The following is a 21385-nucleotide window of genomic DNA, read 5'->3' as shown; positions in this document are numbered from 1 at the left end:
TTGGAATTGACCAATCGTATTTGTCATTAAGCAAAATTAACAAATGCGATTGGTCAATTCCAATGGAATAACCAGCCGGTTAAGGTAACCGAAGTTGGTGAAATCGGCCCTTAGCCCGGATCTACAATAGTGGGTGCGTTCGGGGAGACGCTATTAGCGCTACCAGCATTAGTCTATCTTCATTACTCATTAAGGCCCGGTTTCACAACTCACGGTTAAATTAACTGGCCGATTATTCCATTGGAATTGACCAATCGTATTTGTCGTTAAGCAAAATTAACAAATACGATTGGTCAATTCCAATGGAATAATCGGCCAGTTAATTTAACCGTGAGTTGTGGAACCGGGCCTAAAAGTAGAACAAAGATAAACTGATGCTGATAGCGCTAATAGCGTCTCTCCGAACGCACCCAGTGTAGTAAGCCTTATGCCATAAGGAATTAACCAATTATATTCGATTATTCTTCTCATATTCGATTATAATTGGTCAATTTTTTATGGCATAAGGCTTACTACACCTATTGTAGATCCGGCCTAAGCCTTATGGCTCAAGGCTACATTCCAATACGTCCTTTCCGAGGAAAATTTTACTCGAAATATATAGTACACGTAACGTATTCTATATTACATCGAGTAAAATTTTTCTCGGAAAGGACGTTTTGGAATGTAGCCCAAGACTTACTACACCTATTGTAGATCCGGCCTAAAGAATCACAGAAGACAGTTATAAGCCTGTTCTTTTTAGCTGCACTGATGCACTGGTGCAATAAGTTAAAGTAAGACAAATATATTTTTTCTCATTCTAACTTATTGCACCAGTGCAACAGTGCAGCTAAAAAGAACAGGCCTCACATATGATTCTTTGCTCAATGTGTACAATTGTGTCGAGGTCACATAATAATTGATATTATCACACAAATGTGCGTTTTTTAATATTGCAGTCACAGTCGTTAACGATCTACAAAAAATGATCCTGAATTTTTGTGATCCTCGTCTACGTCCAGAAATTAAATGCAGCGCTATCAGCATGGACGGATATGAAGTGACCAATTTGATAAACGACTCCCGCAAAGGATATTTGGCGTACTCCTGCATCAAACCACCAGTTCATATAGACATCACGTTCCTCTGCAACATTTCGATCAATCACGTATTGATCTGGCCATCCGTTGGGCCACAAAAGTCGTCGGGCTTTCAGCTTTATTCCAGAAATACCAACAATAACAGTATCCCATATACCGTATTGTCCAGTGGATTTCTGAGCCCCGACGATGCCGGAGTGTTGTTTTACTCCAGCGACATCAATTCCGCGGAGATACCCACGCCAACGAATTTTTTGAAACGTTACATGAAAGTCTCTCTGACGAAGTACGTTCATGTTTTACGTGTAACAATATATAAAACGGAGAATTCAGTTCCAGCATTGGGAAAGATTGAAGTGTGGGGAACAGTAGCCCCATGTTGTGGGAAGGATATTGTAGCAAGCGTACAAGCTTTATGGGCTAAACGTCCATTGATATCACTATCTGTAACTAAACTTAAAACTAACAATACTCCTACAGATACCAGAGACAATAGGTATATATAATTGTAACGACAAGTACATATAATTATAAATTATATACTATGGTAATATTAACTCCGGTTATATGGATGATAAAATTTGTATGTATATGTTTTAAAAATCAATTAGAGCATTGCAACTACTTACAATATTTATATACAAATTTCTAAAAATAAATAGCCATAAAAATACTTTTTAGAGATGATAAAGTATAAGTTTTTTAATTGATTAATTACTCAAGCAATAAATAACTATATGTAAGAATGTAATTTTTTATATATTTATAAAAGTAATAATGTAGAAATGAGAAGTACAGAATGAAAACCAATGTTTGTACAGATAATTAATGTTTAAATTTAAGTTACAATAATATACTACAATATTAACTATTAATTAATATAACTATTTTTTTGCTAATTTTTTTGTATAATTGCAGATTGAAGATTGAAGCAAACTTTAGAATTCCTAAAAGTTTTCTAGACCCTATTACATGGGAAATAATGACCCAACCAATTATACTACCTAGTGGTAATATAATAGATCAAACCACATTAGAAAAATATGAAGAAAATGAAAAAGTTTGGGGTAGACCGTTGTCAGATCCATTCACTGGTTTGCGATTTACCAATGAGCGTAGATGCATTTTGGCGACTGCACTCAAGTCAAGAATTGACAAATTTCTATTAGAAAACAGCAATCAGAATGAAGTAAAGCAACTACCGAGAGTTTTAGGCCATGGTCCAACTGTAGCAGGAGACAGAAGAATAATTGAAGTACCAAAGTTTGTGTTGAATAGAATAAATAATCCGTTAAAAAGGCCTGCCGAAGATACTAAACCAAATATATGCAAGCAGATGACAGCAGATAACAATTTGCAGCATGCAAAGAGATATTGCCATAAATTGCCGATAGCAGTGGTGCTCCAACCATCCACTGCCAAAATTAGAGTAAAACCAAGACAGTTCACAGATATTTTAACTTCCTCCAAATTAGCTCATAACAATTCTGAAATTAATAGCAATAATGACAACCCAGACGTATTGGTTGATGATATCTTTTTAGATAATAATTCGCAGACTCTGTTACCTGGTATAAAACGCTTCAGCACATTGGAAACAATGGAACTACATAAGATATCTTACAAATGCGAATGCTGTAGTAATAGTATTTTTTACAGACTTCCATGTAAACACGTAGTATGTAGAAAAGTATTGTTATCTACTAAAAATAGGCAATGTAAATCTTGTAGTATTTCTTATAAATCGAGCGAAGTTGAAAGGATTCATAATATTCTAAATAAATAATAAGCGCGCGTGTGTGTGTGCGTGCGTGTGTGTAAACAATAAAACAGAGCTCAATTTTTTAGCATTTATTACATGCCATATTTTGTCTGTAATATGCAAAATATATTATTATTACACATTGAATCAATATTATACAATCCATGACAATTTTAGTGAAAATCAAATTACAATATTTTGGCACAACATAATTTGCGTTCATGTAAAGTCGTGTTGCAATTACGTGTGTTCGTATACATCTATGTAAATGATGTGTATACAAGTTTAATTTTTTATTATGTATATATGGTATAACAATAACTTGGAAATAAAATTTATGTAGTTTTTTACTTTGTACGTTTTTACATGAATGCTTAAATAAGCAACATTATTATTTTACAGAATTTATGTACTTTGTTCAGCTTATATGCTACATTTAATAAAATTTATACGATTACTAAATTTTTAATAATATATTCCCTGTTTAAAACAAAAGCGACAATTGTGCAATATCTTAATAAAAGTAGAGATAAGCATTTCTTCAAGTAAACATCGTGAAATCTTGATTATATTACTCAAATTTTGGAATTACTTTCTTTAATTCAATTTTTTGTAATAATACTATTTGCACGTAACTTTATAAGCTCGAAATACTAAATTTTTTTTAAAGTATGATGTACTTTAATATTCAAAGGACATCAAATTTGTGGATGCATTTGATACTACATACAGTAATATTGGAAATATCTTTTCTCAGTTACGTTAATTATAATCACCTAAAAATAGATTTGATTATAAAACAGCGAAACCAGAACCTTGATTTTGTCGCTTGGCAATGTTGAACAATGATAATAAATAATTACGAGTATCCGGACAAACATAAAACGTAAGTGTATGTTCTGGATGTAGGGATACTTTTTCCAAGGTGTCAGACTGTCTATCGCTGTTGGTCGATACACTGGCCAAACCAGTGCTGCTTGTCCGCACATATTCCTCAACTCGAGCTCTCATTTCTTGGTTCATCTTAAAAAGAAAAAGAAAAGTTTTTTTTATTAGATTTACACGCGCGATTTGTATCTGATATTTGCGAAGTCAATACTTTACCTCACGTTCAGCTGGTGACAATGGCCTGCTTAATTGTACTGCGGTTGGTGGACAGTATAAACATAGCATCGTCGTCTCCGTGATATGATCGACACTTGTCAGTTCTTTTAGCGAAAATATCCGTTCTACACTGTCTTCGGCCATATTGACGAGTAATAAAGCTTGTCGCGTGAGAACGAGAGTCACTGCGCGATTACTGCCCTGATGAATCACGTAGTCTGCACTGGTTACATGAAGGATGCTGTCGTGACTGTGATCGAGTAAAGGTGACAAACGCCAGATATATCGCACAGATGTGTTGTTATTGCCAGTAGTATATTGCACAATTGGTCTCTGACGTGGCTGTAAAGATGCATACCAATCATTACAGGAATAAAATATGAATAGAGTAAAATAACTCTTGGTTACTTTAGTTTATATATTAAGAAAACGTTTTGATTTATATAAAATTATTTTTAACACTCTTTCATTCTTTTAAATACTATGATTAACTAATATGACTCTTAAGAATCACTATATGTACAATATTTAATTCTTTATTTCTATTCTATCTATTATAGTCTTTTATATTTTATCTTATAATTTTTTTGTTTTCTACTTCTAATCCTGGCAGTAAAATATAAAGTATAACAAATAGAAGACATCTGTGCTTGAATTTACCGTCGGCAACGAATTCCACCCAGCACCTTGCAATAATCCTTGACCTGTGAGAGCAACCAACTCCGCGGCACCACTCAGTGGCTTAGTGACGACGCCAACTAGACCAAGTCCAACTCCGGTGACTAAACTTTTGGTCGTCACTTCGCCCGACCATACTTGCTGCAAAGGATGATGTGCCAAGCCCGCTACAGCCGCTGTAATTAACAATTAATAATTAATTATTGCACTATCTATTAGTAATATCTATTAACAGCATTAAAAATAATATTTTTGAGCAATTACCAAGTAGACTCATTCCAAGACCGGTTAAACCTTGATAAAGTCCTTGCGCCATGCCTTGAGGGCGCATTCTGCGTGATTCTTCTTGTCGCTGAAGATGTTCTTCATCCAATGTTAAACGATCTAAATTTCGCGCGACGCTGGACGCCAATTTCGTTACGGAATTTACAGTACCTGCACGTACGAATCAAGATATTAATTATTTACTTTTTAAATATATTAAGAATAATGAAATAGTTAATAAATTCTACATACCTGCTGTAACGTGTTTCATTAGACTGGCCGACCCATGTGTAATTCCAACAATAAAACCCCATGGGCCTTGTAGCAGTCCTTGGAATGGCATTGAAACAAAATCTCTAAGACCAGATCCAAGCGCTTGCGCTAAACCTCCTGGTGATCCAAGTATTTCTAATGATCCAACTACCCAGCCTGGAAAACAAATATAATGTCGTTATTTATTTCATCAAATTAATATATAAGTATATAAAATAAACTCTTTTTATTTGATCGTATACTGACCTGCTCCGAATATGGCGCCAGATAAATAGTGCATAGTGAGCGCATTGCCAAGCCTATAAGGAGTGGTTAGCAGGTTCTTCCTTTCAAAAATACCGAAATGCAGAGGAGAATGATCCAGAGCGATGTAGAGTCTCATAGAAGTGTGAACACTTAGTAGAATCGACAACGGTTCTATTACAAAGTCCTGCAATCTTAGCGGCTTGCTCAAGATTTTTGAATCGATCATGATGTAGTCTGGTATGCATATTGCGTTCGATGCGGCTATCGTCTGTGTCTTTTTAAGACCGTCACCTAATACTAACCGCGGTGGTATCATTGAAGTCGCATAATCTAATAATTGTGTTATGTATGTGTCCTCGATGTACGCACTAACAGGCGCAATCTTCATGTGATATTCTTTTGATGCTGCAAAGAAATATATACTTTATTCATAAAATAATATGTTTAAAAATATTATTCATTATCTACATATTTCTTTTATATTGACAATGAGATATAATTATTAAAATATCCATTAAATCTACATATATTTCTTTTTTCATAGCTTTATAAATACAAAATATATACCTATAATATTTCCGTTTACTTCCCAGACATATTCGACCGTTATCAAAGAATCCCGTTTGATCTTTTCCATATTTGTCATTAAACGGTTATTATTACAAAATGCCATCTCTCTGTTCGGCAATGGATTCTGATTTATTAATACCACAGGGAAGTCGAAACCTCCCTGATCAAACAATTGATTATCTAACTGCAAGTCGCCTATATAGCAATGGAGGTTAATAAATCTGGCTTTTGAATTCATGGTGACGATCAAGTCTGTCATAGACAGACTTGCGACTTCGATTCTTTGTGCATTTTCATTGATGTCATGAAGAATAACGATGGTACACACACGCAAGTAAATGATTGCAGAGCCTTCCTTTAAATTGGACGAGTTAGCATCGCCAATTGACTTCAAACGATCTTCGCCAGTACAAGTGTTCATATCCGTTACCTTTGGAATTAATTGCTTTGAAATTGAGACAGGTATTTGTTCCATCGTCAAGATATCTTCTTGGGCTGAGAAGAAGCTCGTTAGCGACGTTGAGCTGCTCGAACTTTGTACGTATGGCAATAGATTATCTTCTTCTAATCTTTTCAGTGCAGGATTATTGTACGCAGTATCGTGATTTTTCGCCGCATTTTTCTTTCGCAGCAATCTGCTCCTGATGTCTTGGGCGGATATTTCAATTTGAGAGATAGGTACAATGCTTATGTGAATGGTGTAGCAGCAATTATGCATTATAAGCTTTACATCACCGTACGAAGGTAATCGTAGATATTGATCTATTGGTGTAGAAGATAATGCGGACAGATTCACGCCTCTCGACCATTTTAGATTCGCTTTTCCTGCTGATTGATCGTTTTTTACAGTGGAAAATAATAGCACATTTGAGGTGCTTGGAACTGTAGTATCGGGTAGCCTGTTGCTGACACAGGGAAGAGAGTAATGGGATGTTGCACCACTATCGACGTCGCACATCCATGTGAAATGAGTGCTATCTGATAATATCTCGTTTCCCTTCTCATCAGCTTGTCCCAGTAGGATCTTAAAGCTGCAGGCATTCTCGATCAATAACTGCGGATGATCGTCGTTGTGTATCACAACAAACGTACTGCCTTTGTCCTCTTGTGTTGTTACGATGACCGGCGTGGTGGAGGAACCATTTGGAATCACAACGGATTTGCGGCTCATAGCTTGATCCACTCTGATCGGGCAAGACCACCTGTGACCAAGGCTGAGAGATATGTACAGCACAAGTGGTTCGACGTTGCTTTCCGTGTACAACGTATACCATTGCACGATCGGTGTGCCTTGTCGTTGATCCTCAGATGGTGAGATATTCAAGCTGTAGGGAGTGAGATCGTGAGGTAATTGGAGATCTCGCGCCTCCTCGTATACCGCAAGTGTGGCCACGCACAATTCCTGAGGTGTCAGATTCGCGATCACGTGGCTGCTTGTGATCCGCACCAAACGCATGTCTTCGTGCATGGAGGAACTGATGCTCAGGATGGACACGCTTGTTCCGCAGTCCACGAATGTCTTAATGTTCCCTTCTACCGGCACGAGACCGCAGATTCGTGGCATATAGAAGCTCTGGCTCCAGTCAGGTCGCGCCAACTGCAATGTTTGGGACGTATAATAGGTATCGCCTATTCCGACACCCACGTGAAAGGTGCTCTCCAATTTTGGCGGTGTGACTATGCCATAATGAGGAATCTGACAGAGCTCTGTATCCTCTGACACTAACGAAATGTGACAGCCCACCGAGTTCATTACGAAGCACCAGGGTTGCAGTTCCAGCAATAGAGTGCTGGAGACTAGTCCTGCGTCTTGATATTTCACTTGCACGTGCGTCTGCGGCTGTTCCGCAGATATCCACTCTTCAGTGTCGTCCCCCTGGAAGGGCCATTTAATCTCATCTTTTCTGTTCTTGAGCTCGCGCAGAATTTTATCGATATCTTCGACCTCGGGTCTTCGGAAAAACTTCCGTTGATCCACGGAGCTGTACGAAAGCGGCACGTAAGGATTCGACGCGGAGACCCCGGATTCCAGTTGAAACGTCAGCTGGTGAAAGTGCTCGAACGTACCGGGACAGTGTAGCTGCTGGCACTCGCCGCGACCGTTCACCATCGTGCTGGACGACATCTTTAAAGACGGCGTTTCCATTTGTACCCTGGCCGGCACTGGTAGATGCGATCTGATCATGTAGAGGGGACTCAATATCGCGAGAATTTTCATTTTGTCATGTATCATCTGCGTCACGATCCGAACCCAGATACTTAAAAATTGACCGCGTTCTTGCAGAGGAACTTTGACGAGCCACGGCTGGCCCCACTTGATGTTAGGTTGCAATGGAATATCTCCGGTCCAAGATAAATGCGTCAAATTAGTGAAACGTAGCCGCATAGCCATCTTTTTGTTATTCTCTAGCATGATGGACGATGGAAAGCTTTTACCCGGTATGGGATACACCTCCTTAGAGACTGTTACTTTTGAGCCAACTTCGTACTTTACCAATTTCATTTCGAAGTTATTCATTAACTGATTGGAAATCACAAGTTGTCCCGAAAACGTTACGAGCTTCTGCGTAGCGGAAAGCGACGTAATGTTTACGAAGATCGCCGTGCTGATCATCGAATTATTGAATTCTATCACATGAACTCCATCCTTGTTAACGGGAAAGGGCCGACTCCATATCCAAGCATTCTCCTCGATCGATATCCGTATCATTTGATTCCCCATTTGCCGCCAAGAGTAAAAGTTACACTGTCTGCTTTCAAGAAGTATATTATCTCCAGTGCCGCTTTGACCAAAGCGTATGGGTATATTGCTATCGTTGGCTATTACATAACGGGTCAAGATAATCACGTTCTTTTCCTCCTCGTTGAAAGATGCCAACCACAAATGAGTAGAAACTGCAAGGGTATGGGTTATTGCCGGTCCCAATTTCAATGTAAATGGGTTGCATGTTAATGAAGAATCTATCTTTTCTGATAACGATAGCTGAAATCTTCCTTCCAGGGAATCCAGTACTTCCTGCATAGTTAAATGACTGTAATCCAGTACGTGTATGCTCATGCTGCCGCCAATGTCGAGCAGTATGGAGTCGTCTATCCATCTGTTAAACACCAGAACAGCTCCCTTCTGTTCAATAGACATGAAGCATTGTATCTCGGGAATTTTTCCATTCAGAGTATATTTATCCAGAGGTGGTGGTAAGTTATTATATACAGTTGTATCGATATGATTGTACAGAGATACGTAGAGGACGCCGATATTCAAGGCGATCTGTACATTCGGTATTAACAAAGGATTAAAGTAGGAATCGATGCGCAGACAGGCAGCGAGAGCACGAGCGGAAACGATGCTTTTTGAAAGCGGTCGCTTGCCATTGGACAGAATAACGACGCGCCACACGCAAGCTACCGCCCGCGCCGGTGCCTTCTCTGGCAAATCCAATCGATAGGAATCCATTTCCGATAAGTAAAAATCGGCATAACGCTGATACGACATGTGACTGTCGCTCCAATACTCGAGAACGCAGGGAATCTTGTCAATGTAATTACCTTCAATATCCGCTGCCTATGACGGACAGAATAAGAGAGAATAAGGATATCGTTTTGCGATTTAAAAATAGAGAAAATTATATCTTTAGACTTAAAATATTTGTTCTCTTGTATTCAATTCTAAATATAATAACGTTGATTTTTCGAAAAATTGAACACTAATAAAAAAATTCTCATAATATTTTTAAGAACTTCTTATATTTTAAAGTTATAAAGAATTCTGAAAAAGTATTTCAACTTTTTAAATTTTATGTTTTCTTTGGAAATAATAAAATCAGAAATCTTGGAAATCTTATATTAAAAAATTTACATATATAGAAAGTTTTAGAAAAAATGTTGACTTTTCTTAGCACTGTGACACTCTGAAGTATTCTAATTTGTATAAAAAGTCCAAGAAATTTTTTTAAGCTACAAAATTATACATGAATTTTAAAAAATTTGAAATTTATATAGAAATTTAAAAAAATTATATGTATAAAGAATTGTAAAAATTTTAATCAAGATATTCTTATTTACCTCAAATGGAACAGGAGATATATGTATCCTTGTTAACATACGTGGTTGTGGGTATCTCCACGCCATCGCTTGTTGAGGATAAACAAAAAATACCACCTGCAAAAAAGAAAAAAATCACGATTTTTTTAGTTTCAATTTTATGTATAACTCCTATGTAATCTAACTAACTTGATACGGAAAAGGTAACTCGTCCGCAGTGCCGTCGACAAACTGAAATGCGCCCGCCTTTAGATCATCCTTGTAATGTTGTTCAGTCGATAGCGCGATTTGCTTATCATTCTTATTTTCGCTCGTAGATAAGGAGGCAAACTCGCTTAAAAGCAACTGACAGTCTTGCATGACCATTTTTATAATTTTTATCTGATCTGGTCCAAAATCGAGATACAAACTTTCGCTGTCCGCTTGTATTTGTATCTGCGGAATAATCTCGCTACTGTATGAAGATTCCCAAAGTAAACAAGTCGTTACGTTGCAACACCAGGGATTTAATAGCACCTTGATGTTCCCATTTAAGATGGCAGACACAATAAAAGAATCTATGGACAAATTTGAATATATCCTGTCTGGTCTCAGGAGTGTCGACAGATTTCCGTTTAACGATGCTAAACTGGTAATAATTTCTGCTCCGGTATCAGTCTTTAATGATAATACAATCTGTCTTATATTTAAATGCAGATCAGGTACATTAAATTTCCTTGATTTTATTGGTGTTGCTAAGTTTTGAGAATCCATATGCATAGTCTCCTCTATAGATATTTGTGCGACGTTATCGTCAATAAAACATGATAGTACCTATAATATAGATAAAATGTCAAACAGAAACTGTTAAACATGCATACGAATATGTTGCATATTCTCGTTGAGTACCTTATTTTGTATAGCATAGAGTTGATTGAGCCGAGATAGAGAAAGATGTATTTTTGTTGGTCGCCCCATTTCAATAGAAAACTGACGGTTTTTACCTAGAATTGTTTCAGATTTTACTGTCGCAAAAGAAGGTGGAATACCCGTGTCTGGATGTGGATCACCATGCTTGGTTTCTATCATATAAATTTTGAAATCCTTCTCGGTCGGTATCGCTTTTAGATTTTGTGCATCGCCAAGCGCTGTTGTTATATCAAAACAAGATACCTACAAATCGCAATATTAATTGAAATAAAATATTGATAGTAAATATAATCAATATTAAAAATGATAATATGTAATTAATACTAAATAGCATGATCTTTGAAAGCAGAATAATAATACGTACTTGTATTTTTTTAGATAAATGTTGTTGAGAGAAATAAATATTTGGCTGATTAATCATTAGGTAAAGTAATGGCTGTTTTACATTGTCATTATCATCTTCATAGTCAGTTTTGTGTACATCCTGGAAATAAAATTTATATTTTAAGAATAATATTAAAATATTACAAATAAATTAATTCCAGCGTAATTACTATTACTCACAACATTATCCTCAAAGAATGTGCTTTGGACTTCGTATAGGATAAGCGTTATCTTTCCACAGTTTATTAAAAATTCAAATGGTGGATGTATCATAGTTTCAATTGTGGATTTTCCCTAAAACAATAAAATCTTAATTTTTAATATACATAAATTTTTAATTACATCGCAAAATGTTATTTATTTGATAATTTGACTTACAATTATTGTTGAGTGCATGCTGGACATTTCAAAATCGACGCCGCTATCTTTTGTAAAATCGACATCTGAATCACCTGATGTCTGTTTCAGCCAGTTAATAGGTTTAATACTTTGCGATCCTGACGGAAATCTTTGAACTACATTATTAAAACTATTTTTATCATCCATTTTCTCGAAACGCCCAGACAGTAGCGTTATAAATTCATTATTGAGTGTTGATATCAATTTAATTTGATCTAAATTTATTGTCAATTCTATGTCTGTAATGCAATTTACTTCAACGGCGGTTCCACAGACTATTATGTCTCCTTTAAATGTGACAGCTGGGGCAATAATTAAGCAGAGATCAAATCTAAGATTGAATATTAAAATATTAATTACAATACTTATATAACTTTTTACGTGTATATCAATTGTATTAATTCTATTACTTTGTTAACACTGGAGATGTTGAAAAGTATGGATCTAGACTGCTACCATTCCCGAGCTTATTCCACTCCAGTGCTGGATTCTCGTTCATTGTATATAAGTATGATTGAGACATTCTCTGAAAACAACATACACCAATTGTACCAAATCTATAATAATGTTTCAAGAGATTTTTTTACGTTTTATATAAAGGTTTATATAAAGGTAATGTTTTATTCTTTTATTTGTTAATTAAATTAATTAAATTAAATTAATTAAATTATTTATTCTTAAGAAAATTTTATATAATAAAAAAAATAAAAGTTTTGTTAGTAAACCTTATTAATGCTTAGCTGATAATTTTTCCAAGTGGTGGTATATGCACACACTCCTTTAACACTAATTTGATATTGACGATCTTCTACAGCTGAACCTGGTACATTTAATATATTTGCCCGAGCAGCCAATTGATATATATCAGTTCGCAATGGAATTCTACAAATTGGATTTTCTGCATCTGGTGTAATACGTATCCCCTCTAACTGTATAACATATAATACGATAAATAAGATAAATAAGTTTATACATATTACATGATTAACAAAATTAAAATGATTTACAACCTGAAGCATCAGTAAATCATGTTGTAATTTATTCATATCAGTGAAAGCTGGCATCATGAGACGAAAACCTTTGAATTCCAAATGTATCAGCGGCAATGAATCATTATTTAAATTGGTTATGCCTACTAACGGTGTTGCCGTGTTTTTATCATGAATAGATTCTACACTTTTTTCACTGGATGAGCCGAGGCACGTAAAAGGTTTCATTAATTGAGCATATTTACGAATCACACTAATCGGTAAAATTATATCGACCATTTGTATCTTGATAAGTATTTCAGAAATGTAGCCATTTGTAGACAACGTAGAGTCTAGTAGCAATTCTTGCTAAATATTCAAGTATTATAGAGTTTTTATTAATTTCACAAGTAAGTAAATGACCATTATTTTTCCTTATAATTTAAACATGATTAAATAAATATAATGGTAATATATAATTGTTCTACCTTTTGAGATTTGTAATGCTTGTGAGTGCCCCAACGTGTGTATACATTTCCGGATTTTGCACGAGTTAATGTAAAACTTATGAAACCAGAATCGTCACCTTTTTCTAAATTATCTTCCCTTCCACAGAGCATCAGCCCGGCATATTCACCAACGTCCCAACTTAATGCATGTGGACCTCTATCAAATCATAATATAATGTACAAATCAAACAATAATAATAATTTAAAATAATTTCAAAAAATACTTTATACATAAATTAAACTTTTCTTCTAAAAGTTTAATTTATATACAAAGATTTTTTGTTTAAAGAATTACCTGACGTAATGGAATATTGTAGCTGTTGTGATTTTATTTTTTAACTGCATATAAACCGATTGTAAATCTAACGACGTTATAATATCTTCCAGTTCTAACATCAATTTTAAAGAAGGTGTGTCTTCTCGTCCTATGATGTATAATTTAATTGCCACCTTCGTTATGGTCCATTGAATCCATGCCGTTACAACTAAACCATCTTTTTCTGTAAAACTTGCATATTAACAACAAAAATAAATATTAAAGAGAAATACACACTTACCATGTCCTAGATCATCTTTCGACGTAGACATAGTTGAATTAGTGGTGTCTTCTTGATACATTATTTGAGTTGGAGTGGATGGAGTTTGAGGTATAGCGGGAAGAACAATTTGCATTTCGTTGCTCATTTGCGATACAATTACAGTGTCCTTCTGGGAGCCGCATAATGTTTGCAATATTTTTATGATGTTTGAAACTATATTGCTCATAAAAATGACCTAAAGTATGCAAAAATATGTTAAAATTTTTTTTGTACTTGATATAACAAAAATAAAGAAAAATTTTAATTAATACCTGGTCCTCCGAAAGTGAAATAATAATAGGCGAATTATCAATATGTACACAAATGCTTAAAGCGGTAAGTGTATTTAATTCAGTCGCGGCTGTCTTGGTTGTAAGAGCTACTGTAGCGTTTAATGTTACTTTCTTTATAAAGTTTTTTTGTGTCTGTTGCTGCAACGTGTAACAATGAAAATCGATAAGACTTAATGTCCATGGAAAACTCTGCATTCCTGAAACAATAATAACAGTTGTATTTTAGTGTATTATAGTGTAGCAATAATTTTTTGCAAATTTAATATTTTTGATAAATTATATAAACTTACGATGTGTCCACATAGATTCTGGTAGTTTAGTGGGGAGATTTTGTAAGTATGGACTCAGCATCTCAGCATTCAGATTAGATGAATGTATAAGAAGACTTGGCAGTTTTATTATCATTATTTGTAGAGTTTGATTTTCTATAAAGGCTCTGTCTTTGGCTTGTTCAATGCCTTGTAATTTATTTTATCATTATTATAAGTAATAAAATTGTATTAGCATATCAGAAAGGCAGAAATTATAAGAAACAATGAGATTATAAATAAATCTAAAGTTAATATTTGATTTCCAGCTTATTATCTTGCATATAATTAGAATATTTACCATTAGCCCCAATACCACTCATTGTATCGGAGGGTATGTAAATGATAATATGTCCTATATAACCATTCAGCACAAGACTGCACCACCACGAATATGACTCTGCTAATGTGACCAATATTCCTGATTTCTGTAAGTTTTCAACCATTTATTTCTGTTTTCAATACATACAATATGTCATTTTTTATTAAAATAAAATCTAAATTGCTTTTAAATAAACAATAATTGGTCTTTATATGCGATCGACAGCGCAATGATGTGATATAAATAATCAATATCTTTGATACGTTTGAGATTTTAATACCTGTTGTTCTTTTTCCATTTTCAATTCACTTTTCTTTTGCATTTCATCATTTCGTAACGTTTTCGACTTTTCTGTCACAGCAGACTTCTTTTTCTCTTTATCAGACGAACTGTGTACGCTTTCGTGTAGACTCGGAAATGTTTTTTTCCGTGTACCAGTATCGGACGATGTGCCTTCGATAATCATTTGTTGGCTATCCGAATGTAATACGTTTACACTTCCTGATTTGTGATAGGAGGCACGATATTCTAGCCATTCAAAAAAGAGTGGATCTAAGGAAGCTCTGATTTCAGAAATTTTAAATGAAACGAGAGACGGGTGCGTTTGCTTTTCGATGCTGGTAGGAAACTGTACTACGACAGACAACAGCGGTACATTTCCTACATTGCTAAAAATAAAAATACAGTTAGTCAAAATTTTCTACAACTTTTAAATAACATTTTATTAATATATGCAGACCTGTTGTTATGATTTTCTGGGCCCGAAAGAATAAAGGCTTGTTGAGAATCATTTAGAGCAAATATTTTTATAGAATTTATATTTATTTCGTTCGATATCGTAACTGAGGACGATACATTCTTGCAATTTATATTTTCTAGACATAATTCTAAGTACACTGGACCTGTAATGTAAAAAAATTGTATTTCATAAAATAAAAATTAAAAATTTATAAAACAATAAAATGGAACAATTATATATTCGAGAAATTACATTTCTCTTGACAGGCATCGTTAAAAAGAGTAGAACAAATTAGTGGATTCATTGTATCTGCAGAATTAATAACGGAAGCTATAATAGCCACCGCAGCCATTAATTTCGCTTTAGTCCCTGTGATAGTAACACTATCCGACCGAATAAAGTACGACTTTTGAATCATGTCTATGTCTCGCCAATATTGAGGACACAATAATATTTTTGAAGAACCTTCCACCGAGTAAGGCATTATTATTGAAGTGTCGCAAGTTTTCGTTAAGTGGAGTTGACTTTTCACTCCAATCACCTATATAAACATTTTAATATTAATCTTGTAAATGTCCATAATAAATATTTTGCATTAAACCTTTCTTACTTGTATATCGGTGATTGCATGGCACTGGGCAAACATTTCTAGTGATAGTTCTGTTAACTTTGATGCACAAGCTACAAGTCTAAATGGATACATAGGCTGTATTATAGTGGCAATCGCTTCATCACATTCAATGCTTGCAAAAGGATCGTCTGTAAGAGCTGGAGGTAATGGCGTAATCTAGAAAAATGTTATAAATATATTTAAAATAACTAAACAACAAATAAAGATTATACGTAATAGAGATACCTTACCCTAGTTTCAATCACTTTACGTTGTCGTGGCACTCCTGTAACACAATGATCCGCTAATTGTAGTTGTAGCATTGCTTTTTTTAATACAAATTTCGTTTCTGTCATTGATACATTTTCCCTGAGCGCTTCATATTCTTCCAATGTAACAGGAGGCAATTCATCAATAAGAGGATCTAAAATTAAAATTTAACTTTTGTTTTTTTTTAATCATAATTAAATCGACATATATTTGCATTGATATATGTTTACCTAGTTTCATTACAAGATAAGGATTATAATCATATTTTGCGGCAGCCTGTTTAATAGTATCAATACGATGAAAGATACCGGAACATAGTCTGATTGTCAGATCTCCGGCTACATATCTTATTACTCTGCGTTCCTGAAAATTGCTGCAAAATGTGAATTATTTGTAAGAATTCTTTTTATTTCTTACACATAATTATTTTTAAAGTTTTCAAACACCTGTATTCAAAATTTGATCCAAATTCGAGCAATTTTTCCGGTATTATATCGTCGGGTAATTCCACATAATAAACATAATCCATAACAAACGCTGGACATCTTTCTAATAAGTTTTCAACTAAAAAAATTATATATATATATCCTAAATAATTTTATTATTATACAATTATATTTCAAATTATATATACCTGAAACTGTTGTTAAGTAATGATCTATTCCTTGTTTGTAATCCCTCTTCTTTCCTTTATTTTCTGCAGCTTCTTTGTCAAATAATGAATCCCTCAAGTGATCAGTATTTAAGTTTCCAGCTATTACGTAAAGAGGCGGCTATAATAATAATTTACTTCTTAGACATTCCATCTAATTTCTGATAATAATAATTAATAATTTTACCTGTATACCGTCAACAACTTCTACATGTCCGCAGCTGCACATTCCACGTGGGTAAAGCTGTACACATGCCACTCCGACTTGGAAAGTCGTCATTGAAATTCCTTGAATTAAAGTATCTATCACAACTCCATTCAATCGAAGTGATAAAAAAGATTTGTATCTAAGTTTTCGAGATTTATAAAATAACTGCTCTTTGACACTTTCAACAGTCTGCAAAAAAATGTCTAAAATTCAGTTTCTATAATTATTTAACATAAACAGCTTTCATCAAAGTAACATTAAATTTGTACCTTAAATGTTAAAGTAGCATCATCTATATAAACACCTAAATGTACGGTATGACCAGAATGTGCCATTTGTTGCTCAACAGACCAATTATTGTCCCAGTCAACAGGTAAAACGGATGACACCATATCCCAAGCCCACCCACCCCATCCAACTGTGTCTGTGGAAGTTCCCGTTACCTGATTTACATCATCTAAAATATTATATTATTAATTTTATCATATCACATTTATTTTAATATTATATTCCCCTGTAATATGTAGAACTATTCGAAATTTAATATAACGCATTCGAGTGATATTGAACCTTGTGCAACGTCTTCTCTCTCATCCACAGTGATAAAGGATTTTTCTTTGCATGGTGGAAATTGCTTTGTTTGTAACGCCATTACTAAGGCAGTCAGTCTCAGGAGCATCGGTACTTGTTGCTCAGTCATACTAAATTCCATTTTCTCACAATGAAGATCAAACCTTGTGATGGATGCTCTTTTCGAAATATTGTTGTGATAATTTATAATCATTCGGATTATCATTGAACATCGATACAAAACGGGATCCTGTATTAATTAATATTCAATTAATCCAATATCCATATTAATCCAAATTACCTAAATCATATGATATCTTTCAATATAAAACATCGTTTTTGTATCTTTAAAATTACTAAAAATAAAGTAAAAACATATCTCAGAAATACCTGATATATCTCTATCTTTCCCGATGCATCCATTTTATCTAAGCACAATGTTAAGTCTTGAATAGTAATGACTTTTCTAAGCATCACTTCTTGGGTGTTGACCTCTAAACATTAATTAAATATATTAAATCATGTATTTTAAGCACAAGTATATTTTTATACCAACAAGATATGTTAACTTTCAGCCCCGTAATTATATGTTAAAGATACCCACCGGCAAATGCTGGCTCCCATTTATTGTCGACAGTTTGCATACTTAAAAATCTGACATTTATGCTAAGCACAATATCCTCCTCTACATATTTCAAGATGAGATTGTTGCAGTGAATGGTAATATTATTAATAACTTTTGTAACAACACTTTTAATATATCCTGGTGGAGCTTCCTCCCTACCATAAAAATTAAAACTTTTTTTGTATGTCTCTCTTATAACACTAAGTAAAACCAAATAAATACTAAAAATAACTATTAGATAAATAAATAAATAAATAAATAAAAGTGTAGTCAAAAAATTTCTTTATAATTTCAGATTATGAAAAACGATATTTACTGCATTGTTTCCCTCTTCTTTTGTAACGTCGTTGTATTAGTTTCTGTGGTATTATCATCTTTCAATTTTAAGATGCACTCTACAAAAAAAGAGATAGATATATTAATATATTAATAAATTTAAAAAAAATTTTTTTATTTATTAAATATTAATATTTCTATCTACCTATGGTATTAATGGTAACGACTATTGGTTCAGATGTAATTTTTACCCAAGGAACATGTATCAATAATTCATGTATATGACCACTAACAAAGACAAATGGAAGATTTAATTGTTCCTCTAATACCTCTAATCTTAGGTCCAGATTCTGAAATGATGCATCTCCACCCCACAAGGATACCTGAAAAAAAAATTATTTTCTTTAAAATAGCTCAAGGAATTATATTTTAAAAAGTATCATTAAGCAATGATATATGTTTAATATGTCGTTAACTCAATTGATATTGTAAAACAAATGCATTTTGCTAAAACAAAGCAATTATTTTATAAATATATTTCTTTTTATTTCTACACACATTCCTTTTTCTTATTTCAATTTATTAAACTATTTTCTAAAAATTTGAATTTTTAGAAAATACATAATTTGCAGTAAAATTAATACAAATATTAATATCTACACATATACCTGTGACTGTTCCGGTTTAAAATTTTTTACATATTTCTCTACATAACTGAGAATCACTGGCGTTATGTAAGATTCCAATTTAAACATTGTGCTTGATAGAGCAGAGCATCCAGCATATTTTTATAATTTTCTCAATCAATGATATCACTAATTGTCTTATCAAAAACTTTCTGTTTTCTCATAATAATAACATATCGCAGAATTTACACCATCTCTGTTTAATGAAGTGGCAAGCAATAATTTGATATAAATATAATATATTTTGACACGTAGATTTATCTGAAAATTAAAAATACCTTTATATCATTATATGATTAGATAGAAAGCAAAACAATATTGTTTATATCATTATGTAATATGTAAAAGGAAAAACTTAAAAAGAATGATTTGTACAATTCAATCAACTGTGTCAAACAGACAGATATTATCAGAAACATATTTAATAATAAAAAAAACTGCTTTATTTTCACAAGAGTTGAAGAAACGTCGTACACGTCGTGACACGATTGAATTTGTTGAAAAAGTGTATTAACTGACATAAAACTACATTTCATTGTCATTGATGTTTATCGTTATCGTTTACTCGTGCGCTAATCGCGAAGGAAATGGGTTAAATGGAATCATCATCAAACTTGGAGGAAAACAAATTTATTCGCAATCGAGGCTTAATGGATAGACCATCCACGGCTCATTACAATGCGGATGCGACAATGCGCGCGGTTACAAAATAATTGGAGTGTTGTATTTGGAGTCACACAGCTGATTCGCACCTGCCAGACGACAAGCCACGCGACCCCTCTGAAGACACGTCACGAAACTGTTGGACGAGATGAGCTTGTGTTTTTGTGCCGTGAAAGCAGTGGACGCGACGACAGCATCGATTCTGTTCACTGGACTTAGCCTTCGAAATTTGAAATTATTCAGCCTCGGTCATGAAACTAGCCTGTAAGTCGTTCACGTATACGACTTCTGCTAACCTCTCTGAACTGTTACGGTTTATGTTCAACCGTTGTACAATACACAAACAACTGTATACACAACACACTGGTCGACTAGTCAGTGGTTGGTCCGTCGGTGCGCCGGTAGCTGTGTTGTGGCATTGACGTAAAGTTGCACCAATTGCACTCGGAGGCGTGCTCGCAGGATTGCGCGCTGTTCTGATAATAATTGTAAATGTACTGACGATAACGAAATGGAATTTATTATGGCAAAGCTTCCAAAGTGGCAATTGAAATTCTTGATTGTTAGCTCTTACTGATTATATTTTTTGTGATATTTTAAAATTTCTACATTTTAAATTCTTAAATTTGAAACTTTTGAAAATTGAAATGTCTTTTTTATGTTAGGTATTTCTATTTCTAAGAGTTTCAATTTTCGCGGTTTCCAAAATAGACAAAAATTTTATAATGTCGGTAATTAAAAGTGAAGTCGATAATTACCGATAAAATAAGCAGTTACTATATCGACTATTGATATTTTACAAACAAATTTAAATTAAACATTGATATATATATATATATATATATATACGTATACATAAAAATATAAAGCTTGTACAACAAATAAAAGACATGTACTTTTTTGTGTGTGATAGATATTTTATTACTACATTATTTTTATTTTAATGTTTTGAAATTATTAGATTTTATTATTGATGAGTTAAAATAATTATATACACATTATTATACATTATTAAAATTATATATAATATTATATATTTTAATGTTTAATATATATATTATTTTCCTAATAATAATTCTAATAATTTCAAAACATAATTAAATATAGATTTAAATATATAATATATATTTAATATATATATTATAATTTAAATATATATATTTAAATTATTAATTCTTGCACGGTCCAGAATATAAAAATCTATGTAAGTTTAGATTTGTATAAGTACAGATTTATTATTGTAAGAGATCGAGAGATCGAGAGGTTATGTTATACTTATAAGAGTTTTTTATTAATTCGAATCTTTATGTATAAATAAAAAGATCAGAATGTATAATAAATAAATAAATAAATCTTTGATTTTGATATAAGTTTTGGAAAAAATACTCCATGATGT

The 21385-nt window shown here is 33.5% G+C and overlaps 2 protein-coding genes and 1 long non-coding RNA gene across 6 annotated transcripts; 2 read left to right on the top strand and 1 right to left on the bottom strand.

Annotated features, from left to right (window-relative positions):
• The first annotated feature begins 578 nt into the window (after nt 1–578).
• Nucleotides 579–3301, top strand: LOC105840751 (RING finger protein 37). The gene is made up of 3 exons (XM_012687803.3): nt 579–776; nt 942–1578; nt 2001–3301. Exons 2-3 carry the CDS (start codon nt 968–970, stop codon nt 2866–2868), a joined length of 1479 nt encoding a protein of 492 aa, XP_012543257.1. The 5' UTR covers nt 579–776; nt 942–967; the 3' UTR covers nt 2869–3301.
• On the bottom strand, nt 2922–20440 carry LOC105840750 (vacuolar protein sorting-associated protein 13B). Of its 4 annotated transcripts, none has more exons than XM_012687799.3 (39): nt 20079–20440; nt 19309–19587; nt 18846–19023; nt 18681–18759; nt 18344–18519; nt 18130–18233; nt 17740–17989; nt 17439–17626; nt 17149–17358; nt 16944–17082; nt 16756–16873; nt 16540–16682; nt 16291–16463; nt 16040–16216; nt 15682–15970; nt 15430–15592; nt 14971–15358; nt 14670–14796; nt 14351–14518; nt 14040–14257; nt 13747–13963; nt 13485–13689; nt 13169–13346; nt 12723–13049; nt 12438–12641; nt 12123–12238; nt 11692–12043; nt 11494–11607; nt 11294–11413; nt 10909–11172; nt 10210–10833; nt 10042–10137; nt 5977–9541; nt 5410–5814; nt 5143–5319; nt 4891–5061; nt 4609–4802; nt 3949–4290; nt 3637–3867 (listed from the first exon to the last, which is right to left on the bottom strand). In XM_012687799.3, exons 2-39 carry the CDS (start codon nt 19393–19395, stop codon nt 3637–3639), a joined length of 11277 nt encoding a protein of 3758 aa, XP_012543253.1. In that variant the 5' UTR covers nt 19396–19587; nt 20079–20440. The 4 variants fall into 4 exon arrangements, with proteins under 4 accessions (XP_012543254.1, XP_012543253.1, XP_012543255.1 ...); XM_012687801.3 differs by having other exon boundaries at nt 16756–16858; XM_012687800.2 differs by lacking the exon at nt 20079–20440 and having other exon boundaries at nt 2922–3867; nt 19309–19395.
• On the top strand, nt 11078–11468 carry LOC118644804. Its single transcript, XR_004962578.1, has 2 exons — nt 11078–11210; nt 11308–11468. It is a non-coding gene; the product is annotated as an uncharacterized LOC118644804 (long non-coding RNA).
• Nucleotides 20441–21385: the final 945 nt, after the last annotated feature.

Source organism: Monomorium pharaonis, chromosome 1 (genome assembly GCF_013373865.1).
Source record: "Monomorium pharaonis isolate MP-MQ-018 chromosome 1, ASM1337386v2, whole genome shotgun sequence".
In the NCBI taxonomy this organism is placed as follows: domain Eukaryota; kingdom Metazoa; phylum Arthropoda; class Insecta; order Hymenoptera; family Formicidae; genus Monomorium; species Monomorium pharaonis.
Note: the sequence above shows the minus strand (reverse complement) of the source record. Positions and strands in the feature narration are given on the sequence as shown.